The 21,619-nt window shown below is 48.0% G+C and overlaps 2 protein-coding genes across 10 annotated transcripts in view; one reads left to right on the top strand and one right to left on the bottom strand.

Moving 5' to 3' along the window:
• The window catches only part of PDXDC1 (pyridoxal dependent decarboxylase domain containing 1), a 68,110-nt gene extending 58,811 nt beyond the window's left edge, over nucleotides 1-9,299 (top strand). For 3 of the 4 annotated variants that reach the window (XM_005591315.5, XM_005591311.5, XM_074028286.1), the window contains one exon: nucleotides 724-3,502. In XM_005591315.5, coding sequence (XP_005591372.2) covers nucleotides 724-783 — 60 coding nt within the window. In that variant the 3' untranslated portion in view covers nucleotides 784-3,502. Of the gene's footprint in view, nucleotides 1-723; nucleotides 3,503-8,359 lie in introns of those variants that run through there. The other variant, XM_065536676.2, reaches the window with a different exon arrangement.
• On the bottom strand, nucleotides 87-18,166 carry NTAN1 (N-terminal asparagine amidase). Of its 6 annotated transcripts, none has more exons than XM_045381794.3 (10): nucleotides 17,991-18,166; nucleotides 10,547-10,649; nucleotides 10,405-10,470; nucleotides 9,993-10,101; nucleotides 6,860-6,933; nucleotides 3,968-4,021; nucleotides 3,420-3,473; nucleotides 2,335-2,516; nucleotides 778-891; nucleotides 87-428 (listed from the first exon to the last, which is right to left on the bottom strand). In XM_045381794.3, exons 1-10 carry the CDS (start codon nucleotides 18,069-18,071, stop codon nucleotides 249-251), a joined length of 1,017 nt encoding a protein of 338 aa, XP_045237729.1. In that variant the 5' UTR covers nucleotides 18,072-18,166; the 3' UTR covers nucleotides 87-248. The 6 variants fall into 6 exon arrangements, with proteins under 6 accessions (XP_045237729.1, XP_005591373.1, XP_073884390.1 ...); XM_005591316.5 differs by having other exon boundaries at nucleotides 2,335-2,432; XM_074028289.1 differs by lacking the exon at nucleotides 10,547-10,649.
• Nucleotides 18,167-21,619: the final 3,453 nt, after the last annotated feature.

Here is a 21,619-nt window from a genome sequence, read left to right as displayed (position 1 = left end):
GGTAGGGTCTCCTCTGCCCCTTGTTACTGACCAAAAAAAAGCTGGACATCAAGTTTTTAGTAAACCAAAAAGTAAGTCTCAACAAATGCCTTTGCCAAAATAAGGTTTTATTTTGAAAGTCATTTGAAAGACAGGAGGCAAGGAGGCCTACGACCCAACGGATGTAGGTTCCAAATCTGGATTCGTACCAGCCCCACCAATGGTCTCTGTCAGGCCAAAAAGGTGCTTTCTTTGGTAATTCCTGTTTTTTAGCTTCCTGGAGAAGAGATCTTTTCCCACAAGCCATCTTCGTTTTTTTTGTAGAGTAGGGCTTTATTTCCAGGAAACAGTGTGTTAGTTGGAGATGGGTATTTTTTTAAAAACATCAAGGTAGATCTAATATGTTCAACAAAGTGAGGTGGCTCAGCCAGAGGCGAAGTAGAAAGATTCTGAAAACACAAGATGGTGGGCATGAGAGAAGTCACCTTGCTGTTCCCCGCTTTGATAAAGATGTCAAAGTATCTTTGTTCTTGGACACATATATAGTAAAACACGTAAGAAATGAGGTGGCCTGGATTAATAAGAAAAAAGCTGAATGCTTACTGCTTTACCCACACAAATTTCCATCCAGGACTTGACATATCCCCAGTTGATATACAAGTTAAATGGGGTCTGTCAATGGCATCCAAAAAGTAAAAGGGAAAGCAGCTATGACCTGGTCTAAACCCTTTTTTTTCCTTACAGATGGGGAAACCAGGGTCCAGAGATTTAAGACTTACCCAGCCTGTAAACTCTCACCTCTAGTATTTGCTTGTCATCTTGCTGCAACCAGAAATCCACATGTGGAAATGGCGTCCAGGAGTATGGTCCTATACGAAGTTGTTCTGTCTCTGCATCATAAATGCTAATCATCTACAAAAGAACGTGTCAAGGATAGAATTTCAGGAATGTCACCCACTTTTCAAACCCTCCCAGTAACGCAAGCACCAGTGTAGTCCTTTCATGCATTTCTCTGCATAAGCTGCTTAAAGCCTGTCTGAAATAACAAACTGCCAGCTACTGAACACGTCCCATGTGTCTGCTGCTGCACGCTGTGGGGCATACACATGACTGCTGAGCACCAACAGCAGTCCCACAGGACAAGGGTGTTTTTCCCATTTGGGGTGAAAACTTGAGGCTCAGAGAAACGGGGCCCATTTCCCAGGTCACGTGTCCAGTAAGCCTCAGAGCTGGGCCTCAAACCCAGATGCGTCTGACTAAAGTCTGTGTTCCTCATTGCCTCATTATTTATACCCCAAACAACTGATCACCTTGCAATTGAAAAGCATACAGTGCCTGCTGCCCTGTCTCTGAACTGACAAAAGACCAAGGCGAAAAGTCTGCAGTCTTAACGTTTCTACCTCCACTCCTAAGAGAAAGATAGGAGGGTGAACAGAATGGCTCCTAAGTGTCTAGAGTTCCCCTCCCTGGAGAGGGAAAATGCAGCCTTTACCCCATCAAAAGAAAGAAGCTAATTTGCCAAATGATCCATTCCTTGAATTCCCAAATTTGCCAATGGCAGCCTCAGCTTACCCAGCAATATTCACTTTGCTAACTGAGACTGAAATCTGTTCTGAGTATCAAACTAAACTAGGCCTGTTAGGCTCCTTGAGAAGTCCTAAAAATGTTAAAAGGGGTGGCAAAACAAATCGCTCTGAATCCAAACACAGTTTCCAGTGAAAACATCAGCATTTCATAAATGAGAAGATTTCTTTGGGGTGGCCTGAATATGATTTCTGTTTTTTCACACTTTGAGCATTTTTAAAGCTTTCACCCATTCCTCAAATGGCATATAAACCTTGAGTTTTGTTTTCTAACTTTTAAAATTACAGTGTTACTTAATTAAGTACACTGAGGGAATCAGACTTTAATTTGATCATTATTTTGGGTTAATTGTTTCAGCAAATTGCTCTTCGGCGACCCGGTCCAAAAGAATGCCTAGTCCCGAGTGCAGAGGGGAGAAACCTCCACTCCTGCGTCCCAGGTCTCCTCTCTTTGTAGGAACTTTACAGGAAGGCTCTTAAGAAGTAACAGAAGTTTGTTCTCTTTGAATTCAGATGCTTGGGTTCACACATACCTCCCACACCTTTTAGGCAGAGAACTGGAGCTGATGACCTCAAGATGTTCATTACTATTTTGAGACAGTGAGTGTGGGGCGGTATGTATGTATGTGCTGGTCCCTGCTAATTGACAACTGTAAAGAAGCTGACATACAGCATAAACTTTTCTAAGATCCAGAAAACTTAAGGCCTTGATATTTGATGCCCCCCCCCTTTTTTTTTTTTTACCCCTTAACAAAGATGATTTCAAACTCACTGGTCCTCCTGCTAAAGTCCGCGCGGCCCGCAGCTGCTCCTCTGGACCCCGATCTTGAAAGGAGGCTCTGTAAATCTCTGCAGTCTTAATATTGACAGCTGTGAAGGACAACAGGATGACTCTGAATTGACAAAAGACCAAGGCGAAAAGTCTGCACAGTCTTAACATTTCTACCTCCACTCCTAAGAGAAAGAAAGATAGGAGGTGAACAGAATGGCTCCTAAGTGTCTAGAGTTCCCCTCCCTGGGGAGGGAAAATGCAACCTTTACCCCAAGAAAAGTGCAGGGAGGCCCGAGCTGAACTCGAGATTTTGTTCTAAACCAAGAGCTGCTTTCCACATGGGAGGCAGCCATTCCTTCAGTCGGACATGTAGCAAAACCTCTGGTCAGCCCTACTGGTGTACAGCCAGGGGTAGGTAGGGGAACTGTGATCGTTCTGTTGGAATCTTCACAATTTAGTATTTTGTACATACACGAAATTACAGAGAATAGAACAGTGAACACCATGTACCTACTACCCAGCTAAATCAATCAGGTATCACCGATACAGCAGCAGCTCTCTGAAATACAGCCGATTCCTCGCCTTTTCCTCAGGAGTCCTGGGGCTGTCAAGCAGGGAGGATGGTTCTGGGTTTTCTCTAGCCTGAGCTTTACACTTTGCAGGACTTCTGTTCTCAAGCAAAACCTCCTCAGTTCCTGATGTATAGGAGGATTCCAGTGCCTGCCTTCCTCCCCCAGAGCACTGACAGGAGAAAAGGGCGCCTGGCCTGGGGTGCTGGGGAGAGATGGAAACAAAACCAGGTGCTCTCCCAGCTCCTGGGAAGGGTGGGCAGGGCCTGTGCTTTCTATCTGCTACCACGTTGCTGCTTCAAAGTCTTAAGAAGTGAATGTTACCTCAGTTTTGTAGGTAAAGCTTAGAGAAGTTAAGCTACTTGCCCAAGGTTTCACAGCAGATGTTCGCAGGAGCTGGGATCTGAACCCAAGGCTGTCCCATCCTGACATCAGTGGGGTCACTGGTTTGCTGAATTAGACTTTAACCGCACATGTGACCAAGCCTCCAACCCACAAAAGATGCACACTACTTACCAATGCCATATATTATCGGAAAGTGGTTTTCGTTTTCTTCCCGGTCATTTAATTCTACAAAATAAAAATGTTTTTAAGATACACTTTTTAAAGAAATACCAAACAATTATTTTTACTTTGTATAATGAAGGCCAAGAAGGAACTCCTCAATGCAGAAAGGGAGGAAAATTCCAGAAAATGAAAGGGATTGTGGCCCTGTTTCCCTACCCTGTCCCAAGGCAGGGGGGTTTTTACTGAACAAACTGGCGGCTGCAGAATTGGTCCCCACTCCCCCCACCTTCTCCGTGCGCCCTGTCTGCCACACAGGTGGTGGCTCCTCTGAGATCCAGTGCCCTCCTTCCTGGGAGACAAGGGGGCCGCACTGAAACTGAGGCTGGGCAGATGGTGACAAGGGCAAGGGGAAGGCCATCCCACCACAGGAAGAGCCAGAACAGATGCTGGCCAACCCGTGACAGCAGTGTGTGCCAGGACTTGGGCCCACTGCAAGGCTGGGGGCAAAACAGTCCTGAGACCCACATCTTCACTTTGGGACAAATGGCAGAACTTACCTGTCACACACAGTGTCACTAAGTGAATGTCATCTTCTTGCCTGTCAAATTCACCTACGATGAGAAGTTCAAGACTGGATGTCAGAAAAGTTCCTCTAGTTACCAGAACAAACTGCTGAGCAAGCCAAGGACAGGCAGGGACGGCAGCCAGCTGAGTGTGCTCCACCCCACACCCCAACGCCCACGCCCAAGCAGCCACAGCCTGGCCTCTGGGGAGCTGACAGCACAGAACCCTGAGCGCCAGAAGACGGCCACATTCTCAGCCTCAGGCCCAAAGGAGCCTGGGCTGAGCCTTCCCATTTTTCTCCTCATTCTGAGAGTTTTGCGGGGACCCATGGATTCATAAGATTTTTACTTTTCTCCTAAGTAAACTGTTTTCCTGATTATCAGAGTTGTAAAGACAAACATCTGGCCACTGTAACAGATTTGAAAAATACAGGAGAACATAAGGAAGTCGGTTTTTAATGTCCATAATCCTAGCACTGTTTTAATTAGTGTATTTTCTTCCATATTTTTCTGTGCTCAGCAGAGCTGACCATAAAGACAATTTTACAATTTTTTTTTTTAAGATGGAGTCTTAGGCTCTGTCACCCAGGCTGGAGTACAGTAGAGCGACCTCTGCTCATCAAAATCTCCGCCTCCCGGGTTCAAGTGATTCTCCTGCCTCAGCCTCCCGAGTAGCTGGAATTACAGGTGTGTGCCACCACGCCCAGCTAATTTTTGTATTTTTAGTAGAGACAAGGTTTCACCATGTTGTCCAGGCTGGCTGGTCTTGAACTCCTGATTTCAAGTGATCCACCAGCCTTGGCCTCCCAAAGTTCTGGGATTACAGGAATGAGCCACTGCGCCCAGCCAACAATTTTATATCCTGATTTGCTTGTGCATAGGTATTTTCCCATGTAATTCTCACCTTTATGTGTTATTTTTTAGCGACTACATAATTATTATTCTGATAACATCAGATTTCCTGTTATACGTAATGTTCTACTGCTCATCTTCAGGCTCAAATCTCTATGCACATTTCGGATTATTTTCTTAGCATGTATTTCCACAAGGGGAATTACTGGGTCAAAGGATATTAACCTTTTACTTATTTATTTATTTTTTGAGACTGAGTCTCCCTCTGTCACCCAGGCTGGAGTGCAGTGGTGCGATCTCAGTTCACCGCAACCTCCGTCTCCTAGGTTCAAGCAATTTTGCCTCAGCCTCCTGAGTAGCTGGGATTACAGGCGTGCACCACTATGCCCATTTCGCTCTTGATGCCCATGCTGGAGTGCAATGGCATGATCTCAGCTCACCACAGCCTCCACCTCCCGGGTTCAAGCAATTCTCCTGCCTCAGCCTCCCAAGTAGCTGGGATTACAGGTATGCTCCACCATGCCCAGCTAATTTTGTATTTTTAGTAGAGACGGGGTTTCTCCATGTTGGTCAGGCTTGTCTCGAACCTCTGACCTCAGGTGATCGGCCTGCCTTGAACTCCCAAAGTGCTGTGATTACAGGCAGGAGCCACTGCGCCTGGCCTAATTTTTGTATTTTTAGTAGAGACAGGGTTTCACCATGTTACCCAGGCTGGTCTTGAACTCCTGACCTTAGGTTATCCACCTTCCTCGGCCTCCCAAAGTGCTGGGATTACAGGCATGAGCCACCGTGCCCGGCCGGATATGAACCTTTTTTAAGAGTTAACTCATGGCAAGACCCTGTCTCTACAAAAAATTTAAAAATCAGCTGGGCATCCATCCTGGCTAACACGGTGAAATCTCGTCTCTACTAAAAATACAAAAAATAGCTGGGCATGGTGGCGGGCGCCTGTAGTCCCAGCTACTAGGAAGGCTGAGGCAGGAGAATGGCATGAACCCGGGAGGCAGAGCTTGCAGTGAGCCAAGATCGCGCCACTGCACTCCAGCCTGGGTGATAGAGCAAGATTACATCTCAAAAAAAAAAGAAGAATCAGCTGGGCATGGTGGCATGCACCTAGTCACAGCTACTTGGGAGGCTGAGGAGGGAGGATCACTTGAACTCAGTAGGTTGAGGCTGCAGTAAGCCATGATGGTGCCACTGCACTACAGCCTGGGCGGCAGAGTGAGGCCTTCAGTCATGATGCCAAATTGCTTCCCGGACAGGCTGTACCATTGTATGAGTAAGCTAACCTCACAGCCTCGTGGTTAGTCCACACACAACAATGTCATCTTTGTTTCCTTCTTTCTTGAAAATATTTGCTAATTTAGGCCAGGCACAGTGACTCACACCTGTAATCCCAGCACTTTGGGAGGCCGAGGCAGGTGGATCACGAGGTCAACAGTTCACAACCAGCCTGGCCAACATGGTGAAACCCCGTCTCTACTAAAAGTACAAAATTAGGTGGGTGTGGTCGCTCACGCCTGTGATCCCAGCTACTCGGGAGGGTGAGGCAGGAGAACTGCTTGAACCCAGGAGGCAGAGCTTGCAGTGAGCCGAGATTGTGCTACTGCACTCCATTCTGGTCAACAGAGCAAGACTCCGTCTGAAAAAAAAAAAAAAAGAAAGAAAAAGAAAAAAACATGCTAATAGGGAAAAAACGGTATCATCAGTGTTTTAATTTTCTGCAGATTAAAATGGACATTTTTGCCAGGAGGGAGGGTGGCTCTGTTTTCACACAGTTGAGAGCACTTACTGTTTTGGAATGTGTCCACTGCTGTTTTAGTAGAAAATCTTGTCTCCAGCCCTGCAACCCTACACATGAGCTCCATGCATTCAGTGTTTCTGTGAAACTCCAAGCGAGGCAGTCTGGTTCTCTATGCTGCTCCAAGTGGGGGTACCCTTCTTAGGTTTTGTACTAGTTGGGATTTTTAACCCAAGCAAATACAGGTACATATTTGTGTCCAATTTGGGGGAAAGAAAAAACAATGAACTTACTAAGAAGTTGATGAGTGAGTTTTTGTGACAACTGCCTGTCGTCACTGAAGCCTCCAACGAGGTGCACTTCCAGCCTGGCAAAGAGATGGGACAGGGGTCAGAGGCCAGAAGACGACACCAGTGCGTGCACTGGTCTCACTTTGAACTTTCATTCTCAGTTTCTGTGAGCCCCTGCTCTACAGCAGAGCTTCAGGTCATCTTCGTGCCACCGCAAAACAAGATACCTGGAGCACACGGCCAAGGCCAATGGCAAGCTTCTGGGGACCCTGCCCAGGGGCCCTGAGGACTCAGGGGATCCATATCTGAACACAAACGTGATGCCGCCTCCATGCACCAGTGGGGAGCTCTGCTCTAGAAGAGTACGGGCACAGGACGGGCGTGGTGGCTCACACCTGTAATCGTAGCACTTTGGGAGGCTGAGGTGGATGGATCACTTGAGGTCAGGAGTTCAAGACCAGCCTGGCCAACATGGTAAAACTCCATCTCTACTAAAAATACGAAAATTAGGCCAGGCATAGTGGCTCACACCTGTAATGCCAGCACTTTGGGAGGCTGACGCAGGCGGATTGCTTGAGCTCAGGAGTCTGCAACCAGCCTGAGCAACTCCATCTCTATTAAAATACAAAAAAATAGAACTCCATCTCTATTAAAATACAAAATAGAATAGAAACTCCATCTCTATTAAAATACAAAAAAAAAAAAAAAATCTGGCCGTTATGGCATGCACCTGTAGTCCCAGCTACTTGGGAGGCTGAGGCAGGAGAATTGCTTGAACCCAGGCGGCAGAGGTTGCAGTGAGTCAAGATCGTGCCACTGCACTCCAGCTTGGGCTACACAGTGAGACTGCACATCAAGGGAAGAAAAAAAGAAAATTAGCCGGGCATGGTGGCACACCTGTAATCCCAGCTACTCGGGAGGCTGAGGCAGGAGAACTGCTTGAACCTGGGAGGTGGAGATTGCAGTGAGCCGAGATCGCACCACTGCACTCCAGCTCTGGGCAACCGAGCAAGACTCCGTCTCAGGGGAAATAAATAAATAAATAAGTTGGGCATGGTGGTGGGCGTCTGTAATCCCAGCTGCTTGGGAGGCTGAGGCAGGAGAATCACTTAAACCCAGGAGGCAGAGGTTGCAGTGAGCCAAGATTGTGCCATTGCATGCCAGCATGGGTGACAGAGCCAGACTCTGTCTCAAAAAAAAAAAAAAAAGTTTGGGGCCAGGTATGCTGGCACATACCTCTATTCCCAGCTACTCGGGAGGCAGAGGTGGAAGGATTGCTTGAGCCCAGAAGTTTGAGACTAGCCTGGGTGACAGTGAAACTCTGGCTCTAAAACAAATTTAAAAACAAAACAAAAAAACTGAGCCACTGCCTCTTGGAAGCCCTCCTTAGGAGTCACACTGCACATTAGCACAGTGAAACTCTGAGAAGTCCTGCGATTGAAAAAACCCAACTTTGTTGAATCCAGTGTTTCCCACACTCATCTACTACCCCCTTTTCCACAGCCCGTCAACCGGGGGAATTCACGCTCGGCAAGTGTTGCTGGACTTCACGCTGCTTTCTGAGACACACAGTCTTCCTAAGGGATGAACCAAGACCTTGGATGTATCCAGCATGGGGGACAGCCTCAAGGGGCCTCCTCATAAACTCCGAGTAGTAAAGAGAGCTGTGCCCACCATGGCTTTGCTCGCCACTGGGCCACTAGGTTTGCCTCTGACTCCCCAAGTGGTCACAGTTGTTCTACAACAGATCAGGAAGAGCTGACAAGCATGTTCTGAGAACCATGGAGCACAGTGTGTGGAAACATAATGACACTGATTATGTCCCCCTGCCGGGGACAAGGTGATAGGCAAATGAAAATACTATTTTGGGTCTGCATGGGTCACATGCCCAGGAAGTCAGCCCAGCGTTGGCACAGACCGCAGAGGTAGAATTTAGAATCGATCACTATTGACTAGCAAAACTCTCCCAGAGAACTCTTTCTTTCCTTTTTTGACTCCTGCGATTCCAAGCCTTTGTATATGATGGGAATAATTCACTCAATGGCTGCCTTAGACTTCAAATAAAATGACAGCAACGCCTGCCAGGTCTACACAAAGACAGAGCACGGAGAGGGGACAGGTGTGTGAACAGTGGTCTTGACAGCAGGCCTGTGTCATCAGCCTCCACTTAGCTCCTGTGTGCTCCAGCATGTTGGGCCTCAGTGCCTGTCTCTGTCAAACGCAGGCAGCAGATACTTTACTGCAGGGAGAGAGGATAGGTGCTGCGGGGGCAGCCGGGCTGGAGGCTGCTGCTTCTCTAGCAATCCGTGGGAAACTATCAATCTGCTAGAATTTAAAACTGCACCCCCCTCAGCTGAGAGGATCACTTGAGCCCAAGAGTTTGAGACCAGCCTGGGCAACATGGCAAAACCCTGTCTCTACAAAAAAAAAAAATACAACAAACTAGCCAGGAATGGTGGTGCACACCTGTGGTCCCAGCTACTCGGGAGGCTGAGGTGGGAGAATCACTTGAGTCTGCGAAGTCAAGGCTGCAGTGAGCTGAGATCACACAACTGCGCTCCAGACAGGGCAACACAGCAAGACCCTATCTCAACAACAACAGAAAGAGAACAAGAAAAAGAACTACAGGCCTCGCCCCCTGACAGTCCCCACATCTTCCTGGCCTTGTCTTCTCCACAGACCGCCTCACCACCCAACACCCCCTCTTGTGTACGGTCTCTCGGCTTCGGAATACGAACACCTTGGGCCAGGCTTTCTGTCTACTCGTCACTGCTGTGTCCCTAGAAACTACAAGGGGTAGGTGAGAGGAAGCATTTAACAAGTAACTGCGGGAAAAATGACTGCACGAAGAGCTACCACACCCGGGGGGGGAGCAAAGCGACCTGAAAATCGCAAACGCGACGTTCCTAAGAGGACATCAAGTTCAAAGTCAAGCCTTCCATCTCAAGTCCCGCACCCACTCATTCACTCAACCACTGCTGACGCAGTGCCCAGTCGTGCCAGGTTCTGTTCCAGGGGAACGAGGCAGACACGGCGGTGGCGGCATCCTGTGTTCCCCTAACAGCTTCCACGGCCACGTCCTGCACGCGACGGTTCCAAGATCCCAATTCACCTATGAGAGCAGCGTGGATCTCACCTTCCACATTGAGCGTGGTCGGAAAAGGATTTTATGGAGTTCATGATCAAGGGGACCTCAGCTTTGGTGTCGGTTCCGTCACAATGTGTCAAGCAGGTGGCCCCATTACCTGAAGAACAAGGGTAAAAGGACTCAAGTTATTCCTGATGCAAGCGCAGTGCAGAGGCCGAGACTCCGCCTGTCCCTCTGGACCGCCTCGTCTTTGAATATCCTGTAGGGGAAAAACGGAAAGGTCTGTGCTGCCCAGCCAACCCATTCTGACCAGGACACCAGGGAGACACCATGCAGACCAGAAAAAAGGTAAGCGGAGTCCGCTTCCAACAAGACACCAGGAAACTCAACGCGAGAATTTCAATGGTCCCAAAGGTTGGGTCAGTTTAAGTAATGGTTTCCTTCACCTCTCTCGTCATACCTGTGTGCCTCAGGACCACAATGTGACAAGTAGTGGCATCATCAGAACCCAGAATGGAGATGGAGCCTGTTTAAAAAAGAAATAAAATAAAATATCCAATAGCCTTTTGGGATAACGCCCAATTCACTGCTTCCTAACCTACCATCCTTTGGGGAGGTCACTGCAAGCTCTCTTTGCTGAACATACAGAAGGCCCTGGGGTCCCACTTGTTGAACAGACTGACCTCTGAGAAGTCTGGCTCTTTCCTGTTTAATTAAAAAAAAATAAAATAGTGATGTAAATTAGTGAGGATGGAAAAACTAAAGATGTGGAGAGAGCCAAAGTGGGCTCTGGTGGGCAGCACGGTAGTGTGTCGGGAGTGTGTTAGTGGACAGAGAGGCTCAAAGAAAAAGGCAGCCGCCACGGTCATTCGGAACAATGCAGAGAAAACGATGAGGTTCTGCGCAGTGGTTTAACCTACGAAATCAGATGTCATAATAACCTATGAAATGAGATGCAAAAATCCTTTATTAGAGTTTTTTTTTTTTTTTTTTTTTTTTAAAGAGACAGGACCTCACTATGTTGCCCAAGCTGGTCTTGAACTCCTGGGCTCAAGCAATCTTCCTGCCTTGGCCTCCCAAAGTACTGGGATTACAGGCGTGAGCCACTACACCCGGCTATCACAGTTCTTTACTAAAGAGTGTGAGACTCTTCACAATTTAAAGAGAATCAGATTACACAGGAATAGTGGATGGATGGCTCTGAAATCACATCCCCCTTTTTTTTTTGGAGACAGTCTCTCACTCTGTCACCCAAGCTGGAGTACAGTGGTACAATTTCAACTCACTGCAGCTTCCACCTCCCAGGCTCGAGCAATCCTCCCACCTTAGCCTCCTAAGTAGCTGGGATCACAGGTCTGCACCACCACACCCAGCTGATTTTTATACTTTTTGTAGAGATGGGGCCTCCCTATGATGCCCAGGCTGGTCTCAAACTCTTGGACTCAAGTGATCCACCCACCTTGGCCTCCTACTGTGCTGGGATTACAGGCATAAGCCACCATACCTGGCTTCCTCTTTTTTACCTTAGTCCCTAACCTAGTAATTTCAATTCTGGAAATCTGTCCTAAGGAAATAACTCCAAATGTGTTCATCTCTGTGTTATTTGTCTTTTTTTTTTTTTTTTTTTTTTTGAGACAGAGTCTTGCTCTGTTGCCCAGTCTGGAGTGCAGTGGCGTGATCTCAGCTCACTGTAGTCTCCACCTCCCAGGTTCAAGTGATTCTCATCCTCAGCCTCCCCAGTAGCTAGGATTACAGGCAGGCACCACCATGCCCAGCTTTTTGTATTTTTAATAGAAACTGGGTTTCGCCATGTTGGCCACACTAGTATCAAACTCCTGGCCTCAAGTGATCCGCCCGCCTTGGCCTCCCAAGGTGCTGGGATGATAGCATGAGCCACCGTGCCCTGCCCCCTGTGTAATTTGTAATGGGGAAAAGCTGGGAGCAACAATGGAAAAAGTAAGTAAATTATGCACAGAACCAAGTCACAACCACTAACTACACAGTCATGAGAAATGAAAACTATGGGAAAGTTTCCCATAGTTTCAAAATGCTAATTGAAAAGCCAGCTATAGAAGTAGAAAAAATGTTTTGAAGAGCTATAAATGTGCTGCTGATATGACAATGATTAAATGCTTATAGAGAAAAATACTGGAAGGAAATTTCACCAATACAACCATGGCTGTGCCAGAAAGAGCAAACATGAGTGATTTCCTGGTGCTGTTGTCCTCTCTTCTCTCGATGTTCTATCACATAGTTATTATTAGAATATAAAAACCGAATGGATAAGGCAAATTGACGAAAGATATGTTAATACTAAGTGTCAATAATCTAACTGAATATTTGTACAAACTTATTTAGTGAGCTTGCAAAAAAAATTAAGTGGTTAAAAATTCAAGTGGTTAAATTATTTAATGAAAACTTTTTCAAAAATGTTAAATTGATATAACACTACAATGTATCATCATTTCCTTCTTACTTGCAACAAACTCCTGGATGAACAAAATCTTCCGGGCAACGTATGTATGTATTGCCTACGCGGGAGGACAGTTTTGCAGTCTCAGTCTTCTATTGACTTCCTGCCATTTCGCATGAGTGGTGCTAATTTAGGTTAGTGCTCGCTTAATAAAACATAAGAGCAGCTGGGTGCGATGGCTCCCAACTGTAATCCCAACACTTTGGGAGGCTGAGGAGGGAGGACTACTTGAGCCTTGGAGTTCAAAACCAGCCTGGGCAACAAGGAATATCCTGTCTCTACAAAAAAAAAAAAAAAAAAAAAAGTAGCTGGGTGTGGTGGCGTGTGCCTGTAGTCCCAGCTACTCTGGAGGCTCAGGTGGGAGGATCACTTGCAGCCAGGAGGTGGAGGCTGCAGTGAACCATGATTGTACCACTGCACTCCAGCCTGGGTGACAGACCAAGACCCTGCCTCAAAAAAAAAAAAAAAATTAAGATTAAACTAAAAGAAGACATGTAATAAACATAATGATCAGCTTGATTACTTACACGGCTTTTTCTTCTCTTTATACACTTCCATTAACCGGAAGCAAGGTGTCAATGAAAATGAGACAAGCCCCTCAATTTAAGAAACAAACTAAAGATTAAATGAACTGCAGTGTAAAATGAGATTGGCAAGACAGCCTTGCTTGCTCCAGAAGTCAATGAGAAACGGGTGTGACAGACTGTACTCTAACTCGGAACACCTCTACAGGTGAAAGCCTCTCATTCTCATTCCACTTCCTACCTCACCTTCATTCAGAGTAACATAGGGGAGAATTCAGAATTCCCTCTTGATTACTCCTGAAATACTTACCTTCTGCTTTGCTCTTGGAGGAAAGGGGAGGGGAGGGGAGGAAAGGGAAGGGAAGGGAAGGGAAGGGAGGGCGCAGAGGCGAATTTTTAACACTCATTTTCACAACTGGGTCACCACTCAAAAGCAAAGCTATTTGTGAGAAATTAATTATTCCTTTCACAGAGACCAGAAAGCATGTCTCTCTTCAACACAGCTCCTTCGATTTCCCAAAGAAATAAAAGCAAACATTATCGGAAGAGAGAAAGCCAGAAAACTAGCGCGGCAGACTGCTCTGCTCTATGTTTTAATTTCTGTTTTTAGACGGGGTCTCACTGTCTCCCAGGCTGGAGCGCAGCGGCAAGACCGTGCCTTACTGCGGCCTCTGGCCTCAAGCAATCCTCCCACCGCAGCCTCCCAAGGAGCTGGCGCTACAGGCGTGAGCCACCGCACCGGGCTAACTTTTGTATTTTTTGTAGAGATGGGAGGGCTCCCTGTGTTGCCCAGGCTGGTCTCAAACTCCTGGCCTCAGGTGATCCTCCTGCTTCAGCCTCCCAAAGTGCTAGGATTATAGGCATGAGTCACTGTGCCCAGCCTCTACTTTATTTTTAATTTTTTTTTTTTTTTTTTTAAGAGCCAAGGCCTCACTCTGTTGCCCAGGCTGAAGTGCTGTGGCCCCATCATAGCTCACTGCAGCCTCAAACTCCTGGGCTCAAGCAATCCTCCCACCTCAGCCTCCTTTGGAGTAGCTGGAACCACAGGCGCACGCCACCACACTTGGCTAATTTTTCCTCTTTTAAGTAGTGAAAAGAGTTTACCCAAACTTCCCTTCTTTGGAAAAACACACAGTCCTACTTTATAAATTCATATACAAATAGTCCCAGTTTTCTTAACCTCTCATATTCTCTAGACACTAATATTTGCTTTAAAAAAAAACTTTTCCCTCAGTCCCTCATCCCTATTTCCCAATTCCTATTCAAAGGCAGTATTCTCTTAACCCAGTGACCAGCAGATTTTCTGAAAAAGGCCAGACAGTAAATATTTGAGGTTCTGCAAGGCCGCAGTCCCCGTCACAACTGCTCAACTCTGCTGTGACGAAGTGAAAGCAGCCACAGACCATACAGATGGTATGTGTAAAACTATAAAGGTGACACCGAAGTTTTAATTTCAATACAATTTAACATGTTACAAAATATTATTTTGATTTTCGACCTTTGAGAAATATAAAGAGCACTCTTGGCCTACAGGCTATACATAAGCAGGGTCTGGCCCATGAGCTGTGGCTTGTTGACCTGTGTCTTAGCCAGTCACTGAGCTGTGACCTAGGGGATGATCATGTGGCCCTCACCCCTGCTGTCCTGTTTGTCACTTCTTCCTTTATAAACAGGAGAGGGGCATGAAAGTGATTTGTGAACCGTAAAGCACAACTGTATATAAGAAATTATGAGGCCCAACACAGTGGCTCACGCCTGTAATCCCAGCACTTCGGAGGCCAACGCAGGAGGATCACTTGAGGTCAGGAGTTTCAGACCAGCCTGGCCAACATGTTGAAGCCCCATCTCTACTAAAAATACAAAAATTAGCCGGGTATGGTGGCGGATGTCTGGTATCCCAGATACTTGGGAGGCTGAGGCAGAAGAATCGCTTGAACCGGGGAGGCAGAGGTTGCGGTGAGCCAAGATCGCGCCATTGCATTCCAGCCTGGGTGACAGAGCAAGGCTGCGTCTCTCAAAAATAAATTAATTAATAAAAGCAGGAACTACGCTATGCTGTGAGCATCTTGTAGACTCTATGGAACTATATCACCCAAGATGTTGCAGGACTGGTGACCGCGTACCCAGTGACTGGTTAAGAGTGACTAAGGGAGGGCTCTCAACAGCTCTGGTCAAAGGAACTTTCTGCAGGGATGGTCAGTCTATATTCATACTGTCTCATTAGGAGCCACTCTGTCTGCTCAGCACTTGAAATGTGGCTACTGCTACTGAAGAACTGAGTTTTCAATTTTGTCTAATTTTAATTGATTTAAATCATAAGGAACCACATGGCTCGTGGCTACTGTACTGAATAGCGCGGCTCCAGAGGTAAGGGCAGGCTGCCAGGGTTCCAATCCTGGCTTCCCGGCTCCCAGGATGTGGGGCCTGGGGCCAGTTTCCCAGCCTCTCTGTGCCTCACAGTTCTCATCTGTAAAATGGGAATAGCAGTAACACTTGCTGTGGTGCTTGGCAGCTTCCACTGTATTACTGTTATTGTTATTTGCTAGTCATAGCTACACACAGGCTTTGAACTGTTGGTACTCCATACTCAGAACACATCGTTACATGAAAAAGACACATAAAACAACATATAGCAAGCTATCATTGTTTAAAAGCAAATTATGTACAAAGAAAAACCTCCATTACGACTTCCACCAAACTGAAGAATGGTTGTAGTCATACATTACTTTTTTCTTCTCTATATTATTATATTTTGCTTTCCTACAAAGAGGACACCCTGCTTTATTACATAAAAATAGTCCAGGCCGGGCAGACTGGCTCACACCGGTAATCCCAGCACTTTGGGAGGCCGAGACGGTCAGATCACTTGAGGTCGGGAGTTCGAGACCAGCCCGGCCAACCACGGTGAAACCCCATCTCTACCAAAAATAAAAAAATTACCTGGGCTTGGTGGTGTGCACCTGTAATCGCAGCTACTTGGGAGGCTGAGGCACAACAATCGCTTGAACCTGGGAGGCGGAGGTTGCAGTGAGCCGATATTGCGCCACAGCACTCCAGCCTGGGCCACAGAGCAAAACTCAGTCTCCAAAAAAAAAAAAAATTCCAACCTTTAATGTCTCCCTGTTGCTAAGTAGGTGAAAAGTCCATCTGAGCCCCTTGGTCATTTGGTCATCTGGGTACAACCCACCTCTGTAGGTTTACTTTCCATGTTTCCCCTCCTCACCCTGACTGCTCTGGGGAAACTGGCCAGGCCACCCACCCACTGAGCCCTTCCCCTCCTGCCCACCGCGCCCCAGGCGGCTTGCCCAGCTGCGATGCCTTCACCCTTCTTTTCAAATCTCTCTCGTGCCTGCATCCTTCACTTACACTGCCGCAAATCAAGGTGATTGCCCCCTTCCAAAGTTCCTGTAACACAAACTGGTCCCCAGTACAGTCTTTCTAGGACATGTCTTCTTAAATAGGCCAAAACCTTCCTTCCAGAGGAGCAGTCCCGGTATGTCACCAAATCCCCCTCCACACTTAAGTGTGCAGCCCGGGACACCCATCTAACTTTCTATCACGAACATTTTCAAACAGACAAAAGTAGAGCGTCCCCTAAATTCTTCAGGCTGCTGAAATTATTTTTCCTTGGTGAGTCCTACTCCTGACTTCGCTAGTTAACAAGACAGTAACACAATGCAAGGATAAAATGACACACCACCACACCTAGCTCGGTGCATGTTGGCTAACAGACGATGGTCGGTCCTGAAATGCAAGCTGAGAATCACACAGAGCTGTCTGCCTTCTCCTGTCAGTAAGTACTTCTCACCCTTCAGATCACGTTCAGGGGTTATTTTGTGCCCTCGTTTATGCAACACATCTTCACTGAGCGTCAATTCTATGCCAGGGACCGTCCTACACTCTGAGGATACAAAAGCGAGGATACTACTCTTATCTGCCTTCAGGAGGCTTACATTCTGGGAACAGATCAAATAGAGAACGAACGAGCAAACAAAATAATCACAAACTGTACAGCTGTGACAGATGAAACCTCTAAATGCCTTCCCCAACCCCACACACTTGGTCAGGTTCCTGTGCTTCACATCTCAGAGTGAAAGGGGACGCTTTTTCTTTATGGCACTTAACAGTTTACAGTATCTGAGCCTTCTTCCATCAGAAACCATTCTCCCTTCTAGACTATAAACACTCCGAGGGTAGGGACAGTGATAAGTACGGTGCCCAACAGATATTAGGGGCTCGATATTTGATTCTCAAATCAACGAACTGATTGAGTCCCCTTTAACAGGATCTATGGCAAGTAGGACGTTTGCCTCCCCCGCTCCACGCCCCGCTCTTTTTAAAAACTAAGAACCCCCTTGCCAACAGCCCTTGCAGAAGCGTGGACAAGAGTTGAGAGATCCATTTGAGCACAAAAGCAGAAAAAACAAACAAAACCCGTGCATCAGGGCGTGGTCCTATGGCCCAGCTGGGTTGCAAGGCTCGCTCTTCCGGCTAAAAATAACTCGGCGCCCTACGCCCCGGGGGTAGGGGAGAGAGGAGGAAGGAATGGGGGTCCCCGCCAAGATCCCCCGGCCCAAACGCTCTCCGAAGCCCGCCCTGGAATAACCTCCTGCTTCACGGGGACGCAAGGACGAGGCAACGTTCACGGCAGGCTGCCGGTCCCCGAAGGCGGGCGGCCGGATTTGCCTAAACGGACCGGCCCCTCTGGGGGCTGCAGCCGCCCCGTCTGGGAATAAGGGTCCCGGCGTGTCCTCAAGCCGCGGTGCTGTGCGACCTTGGGCTAGTCACCTAACCTCTCTGGGCACCCGTCCCCTCCCCCGTCAGAGAGTGGCCTCCGCTGCAGTCTGCTGAAGTCTCAAGAAGGCAAAAGCTCCCGGACCCCTCAAGGGGAAGGCGCGAGCCAACAGTCAGGGCTCCGGATGTGCCGACAGCGCCAAGTTTCAAGTCTGTGTCGCGTGAGACGGGCGGCGGCGGGGTGAGGAGGGCGCTCGCCCGCCCTGCAGCTTCCCCTCGGGCCCGCCCCGAAGCCCCGCGCCGCGCCCCGCTCACCTCCAAAGGCGGGTGGGCTCGGACGAGGTCCCCGGCGGACTGCGGCAGCCGCACTCGCCTCCCCTCGACGAGCAGCGGCATCGCGGAGGCGGTCGCCCAGGCAGGCCCAGGGAGGCGGTGGCCCCCCCCGCAGCCCCGGGCCGCCCGCCACCCCCGCCCCTCGGGCCGCGCGTCCCGCCTCGTCCTGCCCCGCCCCGCCGCGGGCGCTGCCGGGAAGTGGAGTCCAGGCGGAGGCGGCGCTGGCCGAAGAGTCTGGAGAAATCCAGGACGGGGCCGCAAGGCCTCACGGGAAATGTAGTCCAAAGCCAGGAAGCGGCCCCGGAAGCAGCTCGCGGCCCGCCTCCTCCGCAAGGGGCGCTGGGAAGTGTAGTCCCAAAAGCGTGGGAGTGAAGGAGGCGGGGAAAGGGGAGCGGCCAAGGAGCGGCTGTGCGAGCCAAGAGAGCCTCCGGGGGAGTTCCCGGGGCGGGTTCTGGCTGCGGCTACTGCGCTTTAGGTCATTGCGCCACGCTTCCCAGGTGTGACCTTCCACAAGCTTGAGTTTGGGACCCTGCTGTGCAGCTCCGTAGGATTGTATTCAATGAGTAATAAACCTAATCAGGCGGGCACGGTGGCTCACGCCTGTAATCCCAGAGCTTTGGGGTGCCGAGGCAGGAGGATCGCTTGAGGCCGGGAGTTCGATACCAGCCTGGGCAACATAGCGAGACCCACCCTCCCCCATACCCTCGTCTCTGCCAAAAATTTAAACATTAACTGGGCATGGTGGCATGCACCTGTAATCCCAGCCACTCTGTAGACTGAGGCGGGAGGATCTCTTGACCCCAGGAGTGGGAGGCTGCAATGAGCTGTTTGGGCACTGCAGAGGGAGACTCTGTCTCTAAAAATAATAATAATAATAAACGTAAAGAGTCTTAAACTGGGAAAATATATGCTGAACTGTGCTAGCCCCACGTACTGAAGAGATCATCGATAACACTTCATGGTTGGAATCCAATAGGCCACTCACAGGTGGGCTGGGAATCGTGGGGGAAGGATTTGCGGATACTGACTGCACAGCCCCTAATCTGAGGACTGGTCCCCAAGGCGAGAGGCGTCTCACCGTGGAGCTCTCTTCTCAAATCTGGAAATACTGCTCAAATTCATCCGACTCTGCAGCACATGAACAAAAAGTAATTTTACAAAAGATGCAGTGGTGAGTTTACAGAAGCTACAGAGGAGCCACATGATAGAGCAGAAACTTCATTAGAATTGTATCATCTGTATTCATCGTCTTTCATAAATCTCCCCTCAGCTTACACACCCCATTCAACAAAAATACCAGGAAATTTACTACAGTAAAGAAGTGACTGCAGAAGAGGGTGTTCCCATTGCCAGGTTATCCAACTTCCCACCCAAAATAACTCTATTTCTAGCTACCAGGAAATTATTTCTCTGTATTATTACACCTACATTTCTCGTTTATCCTCACAAATGTAGGAGCTACTATCAACACCTCATTTGTCATTTGTCCTCACAAATCCAGGCGCTACTATCAACACCTCCGTCATAACAGATACGGTAACTTGCTCAAAGTGGTAGAAATTAGTAGCAGCACCAAGACTGAACCCAGCTTTGCATGATTCCAAAGGCAGTGCTCTCCATCACTATAAGATGCTCCTAGACTGTAAACAACTCATTCTAACACAGGTGACATGAAGTAAGTCCCAACTAGGAAAATCGGAGCTAAAAACAGGGTTTGAATCCAGGGTGATCAATGACAAGCAGGCTGGCCTGGAGCAAGCTACTTAACTTCACTGAACTGGTTTTGTAGAATAGCATGTTTCACCTGGTACATACTAAACACTCTAAAGATAGCTATTATTGGAATTGCAGAGCAAAGAGTAGTCAATGAAAGTGAGGCATTTGGAAGTGCAAAGGTGAAGAACAAGGGTCTATGGGTTCTGCCTGGGGCTGGTGCAATTTGCCTAAATGGTTTTTCACTTTTGGGTGATCTTTTTTCGAGTAACCTCAGGTTATCAATCTCCTAGGCTGAGTCCTGCGCTAAAGGACTAAATGAGCGAGATAACAAGCAGGAAACCACTCCCTACCGCTCTTCCACCCCAGCTCCACAAATTTTGGTCTACAGGCAATGAGGAAGCAATAGCAGCTGTGTAGCCGGCACTGCGGCTCATGCCCGTAACCCCAGCACTTTGAAAGGCCAAAGGACTCATTTGAGCCCAGAAGTTCGAGACCAGGCTGGACAACACAGGGAACCCTGCCTCTCCAACAAATACAAAAATTAGCTAGGCATGGTGGCGGGCCTGTAGTCCCAGCTACTCAGGAGTATCAGTCAAGCGTGAGAGGTCAAGGCTGCAATGAGGCACGACTGCGCCACTGCACTCCTGCCTGGGTGATTAGAGCAAGACCCTGTCTCAAAAACAAAAAAAAGAAAAAGAAAGCACTAATTACAATGTTGGAAAGCCTGTTTCAAGATAGGAAACCAACCTGCCTACCTCACAAAAAGGCTGATGGCAAGGTTCAAAGAATATATACAGGGAAGTATTTTTTAAATTACAATTTTTTGAGGCCAGACATGGTGGCTCACGCCTGTAATCCCAGCACTTGGGGAGGCCGAGGCGGACAGATTGCTTGAGGTCAGGAGTTTAAGACCAGCCTGGCCAACATAGTGAAATGCCATCTTTACCTAAAGATAAAAAAATTAGCCGGGTGTGGTGGTGCGTACCTGTAGTCCCAGCTACTCAGGAGGCTGAGGGGGTGGATCACTTGAACCCAGGAGGTGGAGGTTGCAGTTGAGCTGTGATTGCACCACTGCACTCCAGCCTGGGTGACAGAGTGAGACTCTGTCTCAAAAAAAAAAAAAAAGATGGAACATTATATAGAACCTTAGTAAATATTTAGTGAAAGGATGTCAATTTGTTTTTCAAATTTTTTAACATAGAGATGGGGGTCTCATGATGTTGCCCTGGCTAATCTCAAACTCCTGGCTTCAAGAGATCCTTTTGCTCACCTCTCCAAGTGCTCAGATTACAGGCATGAGCTACCACACCTGGCCCCAAATTATTACATACATTATAAATCCTACTCAACGATCCAGTCAGACTGAAACACACAAAAGGAAAGCATTTGATGGAAGAAAACATGGTGGAGCTTTGGATGTTCAATTAGTTGAAACAAAAACACTTGCAGTTGTAAACCAATGAACAGTTCTCAAGGCAGCCTGCACCTTCAAATCACCAGAGGGCTTTAAAAACCATCCATGTCCAGATCCCTCTTCTGGAGACTGATTCAATCAGAGGTTGAACTGGTGTGTGATGTGAGCCTGGGCATCCTTAGTTTCTCAGCACGCCCTGAGGGATTGATTCTAGGGCATACCCAGGGTTAAGAACCACCATCATAAGCACTGCCTAGCAAGGGAAACACACTGGTTCCTCCTCTCCAGTTCAGATCTAAGTTGCTACCATTATGGAAGAAATGGATCTTTTTTTTTTTTTTTTTTGAGACAGAGTCTGGCTGTGTCACCCAGGCTGGAGTGCAGTGGCGCGATCTCTGCACCACTCACTGCAAGCTCCGCCTCCCACGTTCACGCCATTCTCCTGCCTCAGCCCCCCGAGTAGCTGGGACTACAGGCACTC

This window comes from Macaca fascicularis, chromosome 20 (assembly GCF_037993035.2).
Source record: "Macaca fascicularis isolate 582-1 chromosome 20, T2T-MFA8v1.1".
Lineage (NCBI taxonomy): Eukaryota > Metazoa > Chordata > Mammalia > Primates > Cercopithecidae > Macaca > Macaca fascicularis.
The sequence above is the reverse complement of the archived record's forward strand: the minus strand, read 5'-3'. Positions and strand labels throughout refer to the sequence as shown.

Excerpts from the sequence above, each read along its gene's own strand:
- NTAN1 (XM_045381794.3), bottom strand. The coding sequence starts at position 18,071 with ATGCCGCTGCTCGTCGAGGGGAGGCGAGTGCGGCTGCCGCAGTCCGCC. Across the intron at positions 6,934-9,992 it reads GACCACGCTCAATGTGGAAG|GCTGGAAGTGCACCTCGTTG; the intron begins GTGAGATCCACG and ends TCTCTTTGCCAG. Across the intron at positions 429-777 it reads ATGACAAGCAAATACTAGAG|AATCTTTCTACTTCGCCTCT; the intron begins GTGAGAGTTTAC and ends TTGTGTTTTCAG.